General features: G+C 40.2%; 1 protein-coding gene and 1 long non-coding RNA gene across 2 annotated transcripts; one reads left to right on the top strand and one right to left on the bottom strand.

Annotated features, from left to right (window-relative positions):
* Positions 1–3,925: 3,925 nt before the first annotated feature.
* On the bottom strand, positions 3,926–12,183 carry Ptgs2 (prostaglandin-endoperoxide synthase 2). The gene is made up of 10 exons (NM_017232.4): positions 11,988–12,183; positions 11,137–11,253; positions 10,871–11,014; positions 10,110–10,253; positions 9,381–9,562; positions 8,379–8,462; positions 8,007–8,253; positions 7,551–7,837; positions 7,015–7,162; positions 3,926–6,758 (listed from the first exon to the last, which is right to left on the bottom strand). The coding sequence occupies exons 1-10, from the start codon at positions 12,037–12,039 to the stop codon at positions 6,349–6,351; spliced, it is 1,815 nt and encodes a 604-aa protein (NP_058928.3). The 5' UTR covers positions 12,040–12,183; the 3' UTR covers positions 3,926–6,348.
* Positions 12,184–12,408: 225 nt separating this feature from the next.
* Ptgs2os (prostaglandin-endoperoxide synthase 2, opposite strand) lies at positions 12,409–16,117 on the top strand. Its single transcript, NR_132640.1, has 2 exons — positions 12,409–12,854; positions 15,825–16,117. It is a non-coding gene; the product is annotated as a prostaglandin-endoperoxide synthase 2, opposite strand (long non-coding RNA).
* The last annotated feature ends 1,186 nt before the right edge of the window (positions 16,118–17,303 follow it).

Genomic DNA, 17,303 nt, shown 5'->3' with positions numbered 1-17,303 from the left:
CAGGGCCTTGCACTTGCTAGGCAAGCACTCTACCACTGAGCTAAATCCCCAACCAATCCTAGCACTTTAAACGCAAGGCAGGAGGAAGAGAACAAAGTAGACACACACACACACACACACACACACACACACACACACACACACACACACTCTCACACACACACACACACACTCAAATAAAACTAAATGATGCTAGAAAGATGGCTCAGTGCTTTTGCAGAGTACCCATGTTTACTTCTTAGCATCCTTGTTGGGAGGTTTATAACTCTAAGTCTAAGGGATCTGGTACCTTGTTCTGTCCTCTCTGGCCACCTTTCACTCACATTCACTCACCCAAACACATAAACCAAACCAATAAAAACAAATAAAATACATAAATAAACACCCTCCTCAAATAGAAATGGACATAGTGATAGTCCCTGCACTCAGGAGGAAGAGACTGAGGCAAGAAGATTTCTGTGAATCTAAGACTAGCCTGGGCAACATAATAAATGTCAGGCAAGCAAGGGCTAGCCCAAAAGACATTTTCTCAAACAAAGAAACAATCCACTTACAATTTTGAAAAAAACAAAAAACCAAAAAACAAAAAATTGTTCCTTCACAAGATGCTACAAAGAAGGGAGGCTAGAAGGACTGCAATTCACACCTCCCTAAATGCTGACAGCCTCATAACTATAGTACATCCAACCCAAGAAACTGATGATGGTATAACCCACTTTCAGCCACCCACTATGTTATGAAATATATTTATTATGTTAATGCATTTTGATGTTGTTAGTATTAGAAGAAAAGGGCAGATTTCCCAGAGAGAAGATCTCAGCTGGCAAAGATGTTACTATTTCTTCAGGAATCACTACACTACACATTGTTTCTTTTTACAAAGTCTCTCCTTATACATCTTTTATGTGTTTTAAATCACTTTTAAATATACTTAGTATTCTGCAAGCTATGAATAACTCAGACAAGGTTATTTTTCCCTCATAGGCATGGATGTCTAGAGTGGGAACACAGGAAGCACACTAAACATAATAGTATCAGATAAGATTGCTCTGAGAGCTGTGAAGAACATCCAATAACCTGAGGAGTGACGTCTGAGAGAAGTTCTCTTAGTTCAGGTGGTTAGAGGAAGACTTTCTGAGGAGGAGAAACATGAGCTGAGATTGACTGTTGAGAAGGCGGACCCATGTGAAAATCTTCAGAAAAGATCGGAAGAGTGTCATCATCTTGAGATTTATTGCTAATAAGCAAATCACAAGAAGCCAATGTGACAGATATAGGAAATGAGAGTGTGTCTGTGGTTTGGATGTGGCTTGTTAGCAAACTCATGTTGAAGTGTAATTGGCCCTAAACATTATTGCAAGCTGTCTGTCTAGGTACTTCAGGGGTTTCCGGATCACAGGGACTCTACCTTGAAGAAGGGATTAGTGTACTCCACCAATCTACCATGACTTAGCAAGACAGCCATGTCCCTCCTCTTCCCACAGCCAGTTTGCCCATTTTCCTTGTGTCACTTGAAGCAAATGGGGCAGAAACACTCTACAGAGGCCTCGTAGCTTTGGGCCACCCAGCTTCCAGATTCACGAGCAAATTATTCAGTCTCAAGCACTCTGTCACAACAACAGAAAATGAAATATGGCAGGAGGAAGAGTAGATTAGCTAAGTGAGGTAGGCAGGGGGTAGATGGCTGAGTCCCTAAAGCATAGAGTAAGAAGCTTATAAGCATTGCAGCGTAAGAAGTCACTAGAAGATTTCAGACACAGGAGGGCCATGACAAGATTGATATTTAAAGCACACAAACTCTCATGACCATAAGAAGAATGTTTTGAACAAAAGGAATAGAAGGATTGCCCATTTAAAGTCTGTTACGCTGACTAGATTGATACTGGTGGGGTTGGGAAGGAAATTGACAGAATTCTGATTTGTCTTTGGAATGCTGTCAACAAGATTATACCTAGGGAAGTTATGGAAGAAAAGGCAAAGCTTTTGCTTAAAGCTAGAAGATGCTGATTATCTAATTAATATTAGATAATTACTGTTTGGTCTAGTTGGAGAATGAATGATTGCATTTGTAAATTTGAGAGGATAGTTGCTAATTGCAGATTAGAAGTTAATCCTGAAAATATAAACTTTGGGAGTGATTATTGTCTGAACTTAAGAGTCTGAGTTAAATTAACATCACAAATATTGTCGTATGTTAATGTATAGATATAGCAGAGGAAGGGAGTACTCTGTGCAGATGAGAAATACCAGGAGAAATACCAAACTGTGTGCCATGGTGTGTGTGTGTGTGTGTGTGTGTGTGTGTGTGTGTGTGTGTGTGCACACCCACGCCCTTGGGCTGAAGTCAGGCACTGGAGCATTATTTGTAATACCTGCACTTGGGAAGCTGAGGCAGTTGATGGTTAGCCTGGGTTACAATGGTGAGGTTCCCATCTTGAAAAAGAACAAGGCAAACAACATAAAAATAAATATGCAGTTGGCCATGACATAGTGCAAGCCCTTAGTCCCAATACTCGGAGGTAGAGGCAGGTGATATCTGTGAGAGTGCAGTCTGGTCATCTTCGCTGTATGCAACCAAGGCTATACAGTGAGACCCTCCCTGTATTTTACAGAAAAGGCAGGACAGAAGAAAAAATAGTTATCAAGAGAATGAATGAAAACGTGGAATCTCAGCTAGAGGCAGAGAGAAGTAAGAGATGCTGGGGTACTAGATAATGACATGTTGACGTTGGTGGACCAGCAGTGGGCTCTGCAGTGCACACTTAAGTCGGATGCTCAGGCTTGGTAGGTTCACTGAAATGTTGGGAAGTCAAGGCGCATGCTGAAAATCAAGGGCTTCGAGGTAGTTCAGCAAGTAATAGGGATGAGGTCAAGATGTCAGACTAGAGGGATATTGTGGGGAAAGGTACCAGTGGTTTAGAGAATGCCAACCACCAGAAAGATGTGCAAAGGTGTGAAATATGTGAACTGTGGAACTATAGAAATTACCTGGGTGCCAAAAATTGGGAGACAAAAGAAGCCATGTATAATGTTCTAACAGTTTGCCCATCCGAGTATAATGTTTTTGTTTGAACTTCTATCTGTTTTGTTTGTTCACTAGTTTTTTTTTTTTTTTTTGTATTTTGTTTAATTTTGTTTTCATTTTACTAGGAAGCCCTGGCTGACCGGACTACACAGAAAAGGCTGGCCTGAAGCCCACAGAGATCCACTGGCCTCTGTCTTTTGAGTGCTGGGATTAAAGGCATGCACTAGCATGCTGGACTTACTTCTATTTTCTTTCTCCTCTCTCCTCTCCTTTTCTTTTCCTTTCCTTCCCTTTTCTATCCTTTTTCTTTTGAACTTCCTTTTCATGTTTTCTACTTCCTGTGTAACATAAATCTTAGCCTTTGTCTTTTCGACAATAATTAAAGTGTATTTATATTGTGTGTGTGTGTGTGTGTGTGTGTGTGTGTGTGTGTGTGTAGCTCAGAAGACAACTCATAAGTGTCGGTTCTCTCCTTTCACCATATGGATTTTGGGGATTGACCTGAAGTCATCAGGTTTGGAGGAAAGCACCTATCCACCCTGAGCCAACTTTCTTGCCCAGTGTGCCTTTTGCATATTAATTGTATTTAATCCTTCTAGCTTAGGCAGAGAAACCAAGCCTGTTGTCTCTGAGGCACACAGAACACATTTTAATAGTTCTTCAGCAACTGAGGCAATGAGTAGTGAGTGACTCTTGTTAGAGTCCATAGGAGCAAGAGCAGAGCCACTTCATTCAGGGACAGCCTAGATTTTTCTTATTCAGTGTTGACGATAGAACCTGGGGCCTCCTAAATGTTAGGCAACTGCTCTACCATTAAGGTACAGCTCACTCTTAGTGTAGATGGAAGAAGAAAAGATAATGGTTTTAGGTTCATGAATCAGAGATATCAATGCCATGATGTAAAGACACAATCAAACTTTATTTTCAGAAGTTTTCAATTTCTTAAATAAGTATAAAAATAAACAAACATTTGTTCTAAGATTTTTTTTTACATAAGTTAATTTAAATACAAATTTCTCTGAGGCACGGCAGCAGTCACATACTTAACCTGAATTCCCAGGTTCAGTCAGCAGGTTGATGTTCACAACAATCATGTTGGCTTTTTTTTTTTTTTTTTAATCAATGATGTTAACAATTTTTATACGTGTTTTTCTAAAGTTGATTATTTTCTGATCTTAAACTTTTAAAGCATATAATCTTGAAAATGTTTTATAATTTTTTGTAATAAAATATATTTCTTCATAAGACATACTTCTCAGTTATTTACATACATATCAATATTATTTGTAATCAGTTCTCGATGCACAAATTCTAATGCCTATTGTGCTTTGGATATGTTTTTCAAAAAATTAAGTTCTAACTAATAAAATACCTACGGGGCCTTCAAAATGTCTAAAATGTCAATCTGTATAACGTGTGTAGGTGAGTCAATATTGGCTCTACGCAGTTTGCTATATGAGTAAATTCCAATGGCCTAAGTTCTAACTTTAAACTTTTCAATCAAATACACTAGTTTTCTTGAAATTTATCCATGACCATTAATCTCATCATTTTGTTTGATTGTTCGCACAGTAGTACAGGGAGGTAATCATTAAAAAAAAGGTACATCAATTCTGACATAATGCAAAAAAGAAACACTTGTAGTAGGCTTAAACATAGTTTATAACAACAATGTCTGAAAGACATAACTATCTTCAGTAAATTCAGTAATATACAGTACCTCAGCTGATAATGAGATGTAGAGAATGATTGTCATTATTGTTTTATATTTATTTCTATTGCCCAGAACTACCCACTAACTGACTCTGTTTTTAAATAAGAAAGCAATTCTTCAGGACAAGAATGTAACTTTCTTGTCAGGAACCCCCTCCAATTCTAGCATCTTGGTAGGGCCCTTCCATATAATTACAAATGAAAAATACATTTAATTTTTTTGCCTTTTGTCTAAAGTAACTTCTTCCTCCGAAGGGGAGCTACACAGTAGTCCTGAGCTGAGGTTTTTCCTGAATGTAAAACTTCAAGTAGAGAAAATATTAATGGAGGTTAAAGAAAGAATACTAAGAGCCTGGAACACAGCTACAAAAACAGATCAATCAGCAGTTTCTCAGAGCAAAATGACTACAAGAAACAGAGTAAGGAGAGCATCATGCTGGCATCCAGGCTGAACTCACACATTGCATGGGGCCTACTGCACTTCTGGTACCGTGAGCTGGAAGACATTTCAAAGTTTTGAAGAAGCCCACTGATACCTTTTGCATTGAGAGATGGGCTGTTGTGTCATACTGTGCAACAGAAAAACTCTTTAAAAGTCCAGCCTGGCAAGTCACAGCCAGCACCACAGGAGGATCTGAAAGTCTCCTTCAAAAGTTTAACCCTCGATGCGGTCTTTAGCTTGGAACCCTTCTTTGTTCTTGGTTATTTTGTTTGTGGACTCTTTTGTTGCTATGATAGGTTTTGCTGGCTACCACTCACACACAAGCTTTAAAGCTTTTCCATCGTTTAGGACAGAACATCACGGGCTCCGCCACCTTCCTACGCCAGCAATCTGACGTACAAGGAAGGTCTGATTGTCATAGTAGCTTTTCACTACTCCTGAGAAAAGAAAGATCCCTGACATGGTATCTTAACCATCAGTCATAATAGTTTTCCCCAGTTTTAGAGATTTGTGTTTATGGTAGCTGCTTAATCTGTGTGGGTACAAATTTGACAGCTCAAGAAAGTAAGGGCTTTCGAAAGTGATTCCAACTCCTGATTTAGACATTGCAAATCATTTGTTTCAAAAGATTGCTTTTAAAAAATAAAAAGACAGTTGCCGGTATCTGCCTTCATGCTCATTTAAAACTGGACTTGTACCCCTTTGCTTTGATGAGATAAAGATATGCAAGATTTAAAAACAATTCCACATCGGTTGCTCCTAACATAGTAAGGATGACACAGTCATAACCAACAATGCAGCATTTCCCTCCTTGTAACAGCATTTAAATATTCACATTTCCCTCCTTGTAACAGCATTTAAATATTCATACACCTTTCATTTGTTCTTATTAAGCTAGTCATGAGCTGACATTCAAGTATAAAGATATCAAAATTCATTTCCCTTCTCACTGGCTTATGCCGAAAAATGAAAGTGTTCTTTTTTTCCCTTTCATTTTCGGATAACACATATTTAAAGTACAAACACAGGAATCTTCACAAATGGAACATTGTTCAAGAATATTGCCTTCTGTTATAGAAGATGTTAAGTGAAAAAAAGCATTCTGTATAAATATTAAATAATTAAATTAAATTGTTCATATAAATAAATAAATATGGTCAGTAGACTCTTACAGCTCAGTTGAACGCCTTTTGATTAGTACTGTAGGGTTAATGTCATCTAGTCTGGAGTGGGAGGCACTTGCGTTGATGGTGGCTGTCTTGGTAGGCTGCGGGTCTTGCACATTGAAAGAGGCAAAGGGACACCCTTTCACATTATTGCAGATGAGAGACTGAATTGAGGCAGTGTTGATGATCCTAAAACCCACTTCTCCTCCGAAGGTGCTAGGTTTCCAGTATTGAGGAGAACAGATGGGATTACCCATAAGGCCTTTCAAGGAGAATGGAGCTCCAAGTTCTACCATGGTCTCCCCAAAGATAGCATCTGGACGAGGCTTTTCCACCAGCAGGGCGGGATACAGTTCCATGGCATCGATGTCATGGTAGAGGGCTTTCAACTCTGCAGCCATTTCTTTCTCTCCTGGAAGGTACAGACAATATGGCTATATCAAACTGGGAATTGCCGACAATAGCCCTGGATGACGAGTATACATTCACTAGCCGACCCCCATTCCTGCTCCCCTTTCTCAATAAACTCAATCCTTTTCTGTTTCCAGAAGAAGACGAAAAAGAGGAAGAGGAGGAAGACAGTTTATTCCTTCACTAAATTCCCTCTCACCTTCTCTTTTCTCATTTAATCCTTGGTCATTTTAGAAATTTCAGCAACCGTTTCTCACCTGTAAGTTCTTCAAACGATGTGTAAGGTTTCAGGGAGAAGCGTTTGCGGTACTCATTGAGAGACTGGTATTTCATCTCTCTGCTCTGGTCAATGGAGGCCTTTGCCACTGCTTGTACAGCGATTGGAACATTCCTTCCCCCAGCAACCTGAGAAAGGTGAATAATAAAATGAGATTCTTATGCATATTCTTGTGATCCTACAACTTGACGTCATCACTTCTAATCTGTAATGAATGGGCCTTTTACGATTATTAAAAAAAAATAAGCTAATAGACAAGTCTGAATATTTACTTCTGTAATCTATAAGGTGACTGAAAGCTTTAAAAAATATTAGTTTTAAGATAGACAGGTGTCGCTATTTGCTGGATAATTTTAGTTGAACTCTATAACCTTTCAAAACCTTCCATGCATCATGTTTCAAGAACCAGTAGAACACCTGACTATTCTTTTAGTAAAGGAAAAAAAAATTGTCTCTATGACAAAAGTCCTAAAGCTACTGACCAGCCGGTTCTTGCTTTTCAGGAACAATGCTTACCCGGCCAGCAATCTGTCTGGTGAATGACTCAACAAAGTGAGCAAGTCCGTGTTCAAGGAGGATGGAGTTGTTGTAGAGAAACTGTTTGAAAGTGTACTCCTGGTCTTCAATGTTGAAGGTGTCCGGCAGCAGCGGATGCCAGTGATAGAGTGTGTTGAATTCAGAGGCAATGCGGTTCTGATACTGGAACTGCTGGTTGAAAAGCAGCTCTGGGTCGAACTTGAGTTTGAAGTGGTAACCGCTCAGGTGTTGCACGTAGTCTTCGATCACTATCTTGATCGTCTCTCCTGTTGCACAACAGAGAGAATTTATTTCCCTCACAACCAACGGTAAGTATGTCCCCACATCACATTCCCTCTCCCTATTCACGAGAAGGAGTCAAAACATAGCAAATGCAAGAAATGAGTTCTTCCTCTTGGCGAGGGAGATGGCCTTACTCATTTCTCTCTTGCTCACCTATCAGTATGAGCCTGCTGGTTTGGAACAGTCGCTCGTCATCCCACTCAGGATGCTCCTGTTTGAGTATATCACACACTCTGTTGTGCTCCCGAAGCCAGATGGTAGCATACATCATCAGACCCGGCACCAGACCAAAGACTTCCTGCCCCACAGCGAACCGCAGGTGCTCAGGGACGTGGGGAGGGTAGATCATGTCTACCTGAGTGTCTTTGACTGTGGGAGGATACACCTCTCCACCGATGACCTAAATCACAAGAATAGTAATAGCAGAGTTTAAAAAAGAAGAAGTAGAAGAAGAAAAAAGCCACAATAGTTTTAAAATGTAAGTCTAAACAGCAGGTGATAATTTTTAAACTGTAAGGAAAATACCTGATATTTCAATTTTCCATCCTGGAAAAGTCGAAGTTTATGTTGTCTGTCTAGAGTTTCACCGTAAACATGATTTAAGTCCACCTAGAAAATTGATAATGGGAAAATTTCAACTTAATGATTTCTTACTATCATTTCTTATTAAATTTTGATGATTTAGTTGAACTTAAAATTCAACAAGTGATTTTTTAAAAGATTTATTTTATTTTTATATGTATGAGAATTTGCCTGTATGTATGTACATATGTACATATGTACATATGTATGTATGTATGTATGTATACCATGTGCATGCCTGGTACCCTAAAATGTCAGAAGAAGGCATCAAATTCCCTAGAACTGACTAGAGTTATACAGATGGTTGTGAACTATCATGTGGGTGGGTGTTAGAAACTTCAGCTGGGTCTTCTGCAAAAGCAACAAGTGTTCTAAAACACCAATACAGCAAGCTCAACAAATGCCTTTTTTCATAGCCACAAAATTCTAAAATAATTTGTCTACCAGAGCTACAAGCCTGTATATTTCTTTATGTTGAATGATATTAGTCTCCTGTATTAAATATGCTTCATGCTTCATTATAGCCATGATAGTTATTTTATATTACTTAAAGCAGCACAATCAGGGGATTTTTTTGGGGGGGTGTGGGGGGAGACTGGGTCTCTATCTTAATAGCAGAGTCCGATGCCTGGTGCCTGGCAAACATATTTCTAAGGTTCACTTCCCAATGCCACCGATGATTAATTATTTATTTATTTACAGAAGATATAGCCTTTACATAGACCAAACTTTTAGACTAAAAATGTAAGGGACAATTACATTAAAATATTTCTGTGTGTGTCTGCTTATTTTTACTAAACCAGCAAATGAAAATGGAACACTCTGTTATGGTTTTAGTAGACATGACATTTGGCTTAAAAAAAAAAATGGGTGTGATTTGTTTGGCATGGCAAGATGTCAGCATTTCCTAAGGATTTGCTTTAAATCTGAGTTAAGCCTACTTACTCCATGGCCCAGTCCTCGGGTGAACCCAGGTCCTCGCTTCTGATCTGTCTTGAAAAACTGATGAGTGAAGTGCTGGGCAAAGAATGCGAACATCATATTTGTGCCTTGGGGATCCGGGATGAACTCTCTCCTCAGAAGAACCTTTTCCAGAACTTCTTTTGAATCAGGAAGTTCCTTATTTCCTAGAACAAGAAAACTCTAAAGTAAATATGTATCCATTTACATATTTGTTCAAACAAACAGCTGTCTAATTCCTGAGAGCATCCATCTTAAAAACATGAACTCCAAGAGGATCACAGCACGGAAACAATGGCTGTGCTTTGAGGCACAGTGTCATGCTTGTACCCCAGGCTGGACTAAACTCACTCTCTATCCCAGAATGGTCTTGAATTATTGGTTAACCTTTACCTTAGAGGTTACAGACAACAAGCTAACTTACTAAGGGTATAAATTCATGTTTTAAGATATGGGGGTGAGTTATTGAATAGTTTTATCAATAACTAACATGAATTCTATTTAGCATAAGATGCTAATGTTGAGACATTATATCAAAATGGAGATTTACTTTCACATAATAGATCCGCACTTTTAATACGCCTCTGTGGACAGCCATACTAAAGACAAAACTATTTTACAGTTTTTAAATAAAAGGACAATCCAGGGTCAACTTTTCTAGGTACACACCCAACCGTCAGTACACTTGCAACGTCTCTATTTCTTTGTACTCACCTTTCACACCCATGGGAGTTGGGCAGTCATCAGCCACAGGAGGAAGGGCCCTGGTGTAGTAGGAGAGGTTGGAGAAAGCTTCCCAACTTTTGTAACCGTAGTGCACATTGTAAGTTGGTGGGCTGTCAATCAAATGTGATCTGGCTGAAATTTTAAAGAAAAAAATTATTGAACCTCATGTGAAAAAAACCAACAAGGGGATATCAATTATCCATTGTACAATGGATCAAGTACAGAGATTGGGTTTCATTCAGACAAAGATACCCTGCTTTACAATGACTAAACTTTAAAAGGCACTGGGAAAATGCATCTTCAATAAAGTTTAAGATTTACACAGGACATTATGCTCCAGTAGTCTTGACTTTTCAGGTACTACCCACTTCCTGTTCCATAGCTGATGACAGATACAGTTGGGCATGGCCCTCAGAACGATAGACAGCTATTTTCTCTTCTGACCCCCAAAGAAAACCCTAATGAACCATTTGTTTAAAGGGTGCTTTGTGTTCAGAACAATTCCTGCAAGCCACGGATAGTCAATGAACAAGTGAACCACACTTCCTCCACAGGAATGAGGGGCAGGAGTCATAACCAAGATACAGACTACAGGTTTACATGACAGTGGTTTAGACATATCAGGGGTGGGGGCAGGGTAGGAAAGTATACTTCAAGGCGTTTTGAAAAGGTCGGAGAGATTTCTTTGGGTCGGGCTTCTAGTGCATAGTTTTGTTCGATGCTGGAGAACAAGGGAGGTTTGTACTCACACGTCAACACGTATCTCATGATTGAATTCCGAAGGAAGGGAATGTTGTTCACAATGTTCCAGACTCCCTTGAAGTGGGTCAGGATGTAGTGTACTGTGTTTGGGGTGGGCTTCAGCAGTAATTTGATTCTTGTCAGAAACTCAGCTGGAGAGAGACAAAGCGGGAGGAAGAGCTGAGTAGGCGCCTCCCATAGGACATAAATCTACAAAATTATGGTGACCTTATGTGTCCCCATTCCAAAGGAATATACCCCAAGAAAAACTTACGCGTAGTACAGTTTTCACCGTAGAATCCAGTCCGGGTACAGTCACATTTATATTGGTCAAATCCTATGCTCATACATTCACCACGGTTTTGACATGGGTTGGAACAGCAAGGATTTGCTATATTAAAAAGACAAGACAGCCTGTCAGTCACTCTTGACTCATCTTAAAGATTTAATTGTGTCACTATGGGTCAACTTTACAATGGTAAGTTTGACAAATACACAGGTAGTCCTAGAAAAAAAAAGTTTTATTTTAACTAATTCTGTCTTATGAAATGGTTGTAATGTAGAAATAACAACTTTCTATTCTTAAGCAAGAAAAGCTGAGGACCTAACTTCCTGGCTCACATTATCGACATTTTCAAAATAACTTGGATATTCAGACTAGAATTGTTAAGTTAGCCCTTTGAAAATTAAAAAGTACATTTGTCAAAATTTAGTGTAAGGAATATAAAAGTAAAATAGTCAAGTTTTAAGATTTTGAATATTTTTTTAGAATGTCTTCTGGATTTTCCTGTGGGAAGAAGAGCCTCCAACATGTATTTAAAGCAATCACTCCTGTTCGGTTGCCCACACACGTGCTTTTCACAAGTATTGATCAAATTCTGTCTTACCATAACGACAACCATTACGACTATTTCATTTTAGCAAATGAAAGTGGTTCTCTGCTCAGTTGAGTAATGGCTCATAACCTGAAAGCGGTGGCAAAACCCCTGCCATCCTTGCAGTTCCTTTGGATTTTAGCGGCTCAGGCGCTTTGCCAATACACAGCCCATCCCATACTCCTAGAAAGGGGTCTGAGCCAGAGGAGTCCCTCCAGGGGTGCTTCGGGGCGCGAAGCCACTCACTCACCTGCATGGCTGAGCGCCAGGGCAGCGCAGAGCAGCACAGCTCGGAAGAGCATCGCAGAGGTGGCAGCGGTGGTGGCAGCAGTTGTGGCAGCGTTGGTGGCAGTGAAGCTGGCGGGGGAGCTGGCAGGACACAGAGCTGAGTTCCTTCGTAGGCAGGGTCTTCGTACTCCTGAAGCTCTCCGCTCAGTTTGACAACTGGCCGCTAACCCGGAGAACCTTGCTTTTAAATCTTAGTAAAGTGGACTCCACGTGACTTCGTGACTGTGTCTTTCCGCCTCGGCTTTCCCCACCCCCCCACCCCCCCAGCTTTCCCCCATCTCCGCTTCCAATTGCATAATACCCATAGGGGCAGGCTTTACTCACGCAAATGAGCCCAGAGAAGCCAGGAAGCTTCCCTCGGCTGCCCAAAGTGGTGCCAAGAGAGCTGCACCGCCCTCTGCATCCTTCCAGGCGCCCTGTGGTTCGCTGTGCCTGCTCCAAGACTGGCTCTCTTTGAGGTCTCGGGTTTCCTCCCAGTCCCGCATCCACTGGGGGGCCGGAGGAGCAAGAGAATGTCACAGCTTCCCCTCCCGGGATCCGAGATCCTAACTAAGGGAATCCCCTTGCCTCTCCCCACTGGGGCGCAGTCTGACGTGCTTGCTGCTCTGAGCACGCACACAGTTACCGGTGTATTTAATTTATTCTATTTTTAATGAAATGAGAGGGCTGCTGTCAGGGTGACATCTGCATTGGTGGAGTTAGAGTGAAGTCTTTCACCGAACTGTCCTCCAGGCTCCGCAGTCCTAGCAAGCCCCAGGCACTCGCCTTTCCCAGAGACAGATGCCGAGCTCCACGTCGGAATGCTAAGTGTCCACCGCATTGCTTTAAGGTATTTTCCTCCCTGCTGTTACATAGCTTTTATCATTTTGATCAACAACTCTTTCACAGGACAAATCACTAAAAGGAATTTGTTTTAAAATGTACCTTTTAAAGACTTATTTTTGTCCACGTTTACGTTTACAAGAAGATATGCTATGGCAACAGATCAAAAGATAATACTTTTTTCCCGATAACTGGCCTTATTCTCGCTAACCTTAAAAAAAATCCACTTCTTTCTGAAACATTGCTTGATAATAAAAATTAATTGCCTAGAGAGGTGATTTTTTTTTGACTGTTGAATAACTTCCCACTGTGTTTGGTGTTGGCCCGGGAGGGGGATCTGAGGATGGAATAGTGAAAAACCGAGTAAAACAAGAAAATGAGGAAACTAAAACATTCAATTAAACCGTACGTTCTTGGCATGAATGGAGAAAAAAAAAAGACACAAAATCTGAAATTAAACTGTATTCTCAGGAAAGTTAAGTCAGGAAACTGGTTTGAAGCAGTCTGGGCAACACAGCTAGAGCCCTGCTCAAAAGAAAACAAACCAGAGCAAAACAAAACAAAACAAAATGTAAGAAGAGAAGGTCCAACATGGGGGAATCGACCATGAGAAACAGCCCTTCGGAAACTACCGAATTCCTTACTCCTCGGAGGTCTCCCAGAAAATAAGAACGCTCATGGAATTTTTTTAACTGTTTGCTTCATGTGCATGCTAGTTTGATTCTACATGAGACATAGTGACTAAAATTCCATGTCACCAAGGGCCTTTGTTCTAGTCATGTTTAATCATTCCGTGTATGGCACTCCCAACCCCTGACAGGGAGTCCTATGCCATCTCAACTGAGTGCACAGACTGTTTTCTTTTGGGGAATCCTTTTAAGTAGTTCTTGTTTTCTGTTTTATTTTGAGTGAGTGAATTGCATGGGCTCAAACTGTAAGTTTATTAAAGCTCCTGATACTAACTTCGGCTAGGAGCCATGTAAAAATCCACACTCTTGTCAAGGTACTCAAATCATATAATGAAATCTTCAATGGAATTTGAACAACCCCATCCTCTTCTGATAGTAATTGTATGCCTATTATGCAGAGACGTATATTCTGATGTTTTAAAAGAGATTATGACAAAAGGGGGATGGGGTGGGGGGTCGGAAATGGGTGGTAGTGTTGGCCCTTAGTCCCAGCACTGAGGGAGAAGAGGGAGCTTAGGCAGATCTCTAGACCTCCCTGCTCTACAGAGCAAGTCTCAGGAGAGCCAGCTGTACACAGGAAAGTCCTTTCTCACAAAAAGAAAAAGAAAAAAGAAAAGAAAAGAAAACATTGGGAATTCAAAGAAAGAGGGAAAAGCAAGGCATAGGGAATAATTACCTTCAGACTCCTTGAAATTTAAAGACATTAAACACAATCACAGAGGAAATTCAATTAACATATCTGCATGGTTCAGTTGGTTGATTTAATCTGTAACTTCAAATGTGAGGTGAAGAGGGCTCCCTATACTACCGAGTTACACAAGAACTCAAGAAGAAACTTAGACCTTGAGGACAAGAGCAATTTTGAAAGGCAGTCCAAATAAGGACATAAGGATGTAAGGGGAAATGGTCCTGTAATTGACTGCTTTTGAGAAGTCTGAATCCCAGAGCACAGTATGTCGGCACCTTTGAGTGCTGATGACAAGGGAATATTAATTGTCCCAAACTAAATCAAGATGGTTCAACCTCTCTATATGACAAAGCGCGATGATAAAGATGCTCCTCTGTAGGATTCTTTACTCTTTAGCTGTGGCTATGAACTGTGCAGACTGTTGGTGTTTCTCTGTACTTTTGGGCACACGTAAGTGCCTGCTGTGTACAAAATACACTTCGTTAGTATGTGAAAGTTTCCTTGAGAAGCTAAAAAAGGAAAATGAGGAAACGCATTAACATCTTCGAGAACATTCTGCTGAGTTTTACCGCCCTCTTCTGCTGCTTGAATTTCCAGCAATGATTTTTCTCCTAAGATGCTAGGTAGATGGTTAGGTAAATTTTGGTTCTAATTTTATCAGGTTCTTATATAATCAAACCTGCAGTGCTGATATTAAGTTTAAAGTCCATGCACATACTGGAAATAAATGATGTTCATTGTCTTTGTTTGGGGTCTGTTTTTTTGTTTTGTTTTGTTTTGTTTTTTGTTGTTGTTTTTGTTTTTGTTTTTTTTTTTTCTTTTTCTTTTCCCTGGCATGGGGTTTTTCTGTGTAGTTCCGGCCATTCTGGAACTCACTTTGTAGATGTAACTGGCCTCAAACTCAGAAATTCTCCTGCCTCTGCCTGTGGCATGCTGGGATTAAAGACGAGTGCCACCTCCATCTGGCTAATAAATGACATATTCCTTAATTCAAGTAATGTCCCATTCATAATAAGTCAATAAAGAGTTAGGTTAAAAGTAAAAGGAAAGATACATTGTGTTGATATTAATGAAGGAAAACTAGAATAGTTTTGTTTTTAGAGAGCACCCTTCAGAGCAAAGAAAGAAGTAACTAAGAGGAGCAGTGCATTTGATAGAAGAGTCTTCAAGGGGGCTAGGGATCCTTCTGTACCATGTATAACAATGGAGCCTTGATACACATGGAGGCAAATCAATAAACCTGCAGGGAGAAAGAGATGTTGGGTGCTTCAGTACTCCTAATCTGAGATGGGCCACGAAGCAGATAGCTGACATGATTGTAAGTCAGCTAGGCATGATCAACTTCCAAGGCCGTTTCATTTAAGGACAGCAACAGAAACTCTCTTCTAAGTTTCATGGAACACATACTCCAACCACATTCTAGGCCATAAAAACACACATGCAAAAAAAAAATGTCTTCAACCTGCCCTAGATATACACTGAACTTGAAGCTAATGCCATAACTGGTAAGGAAGTAGGCACATTTCCAGGAACACCAAAACAAGACAATTTCTCCATTTGTTGCTGTTTTTTAAAAGATTGTTTGTTTGTTTGTCTGTAGGATCATGCAAAGGGTGTCATGGTGCCCAACTTATTACTTGAACGCTGGGATCTAACTCCCTTCTTTACGAAGAGCAAGCTTTCATGACTACAGAGCCACCACCCAGACCCACTCCCTTGCTGCTGCTTTTAAACTGTATACCAGCCAGATGTGATGCTGCATATGTGTAATCCAAGCCCTTGGGAGTTGAGGCAGGATAATCAGGAGTCCAGTAATTCACAACTCATAACAAGTTCAAGGCCAGCCTGTTCAAATGCTATCTTGTCTCAAAAATAAATAAACAATAAATAAATGTGGGTGTGAGTTTTTTTCTTAGTTATAGAATAAGAGAGATAGAAATAAAACCATCTTAATAGATATTTGCTCTTTTTTATGGGACATCCTTAAGAATCATCAGCAAAGTCTTCCTGAAACTAGATGAGTAGATGTGGAGGAATTTTAATCTAGCAACATGGCTGTTCTGACAAGGGCTAACATCCAAAGATCTTCTATGTCTGTGTGATCTAACTAAATGTAGACATGCCCTTAGTACATGCCTTTTAATCCCTTTGACTGGAATACAGTCACACCTTTAATCCCAAACAATGATAGTAATGTTAGTTTGTAGAAGGAAGCAGCCATGTTTGAAAATGACATCTACTTGAGAGGCAGACAAAGTGAAGAATCAGAGAAGGATTTGACAGAAAGAATGTGAGATAAGATGTGCCCAACTCTCAGGAGGGCAGCTCAGGAAAGAGAGGTGATTTAGGAGGTGAGTGGGGAAGGACAGTTCAATGACTGCAATTCAGTGGTGCAGTGGAGTCCAGGCAGTGCAGTTCCTGCAGTGCAGTGGAGTTCCAAGCAGTTTGTGAGCCAGAGAATGAGAAGGACCAGAAGATTAGAACAAACTGCCAGAGATAGTTTAGGCCGAACAGAGTAATTCAGTGAAAAGCTGAGAGAAGCCTGTTTGAATCAGTCAGCTTGAAGTGGAGTTTGAGTCAGAACAGCTGAGGTGAACCAGCCAGCCATTGTTCAGAAAGAACTAGAAATGGTGAGTTTATTCAGCTGTAAGTCACGGAGATGACAGTAGTATTGCTTTGGCTGGCATCTCCTTCAGGGAACTGGCTTAGCAGACATTGAAGGAATAATTTCCTCAAAGGTTTCACAGTCTGTTGACACCCTCTAAGGCTGGTACTTACATTTTCTTTGTAATTTAGTCAACTTTATAATGAGGGTTTCAGCTCGATTTCTACACCTTGAGCTCTGTGGGTGCTAGAGAGAATATTCTCTTCCAGCCAATAGTTAGAAACTTTTAGACTGTCTATTTGGAGCCTGTCAGTTTTATCATTGAGTTTATTGTTGCCCTTCACTGTATTCTGAGATACTACAAGCTCATTAATTTTATTAAAGTTCATTCTTTCCGATTGTCAATTTATCCGGAGACAATAAGAGCAGTCAACCAGCATCATTATTTTCCCACAAATTGCCAACTTTTTGTAT

The sequence above is a fragment of the Rattus norvegicus genome, chromosome 13 (assembly GCF_036323735.1).
Source record: "Rattus norvegicus strain BN/NHsdMcwi chromosome 13, GRCr8, whole genome shotgun sequence".
Lineage (NCBI taxonomy): Eukaryota > Metazoa > Chordata > Mammalia > Rodentia > Muridae > Rattus > Rattus norvegicus.
Note: the sequence above shows the minus strand (reverse complement) of the source record. Positions and strands in the feature narration are given on the sequence as shown.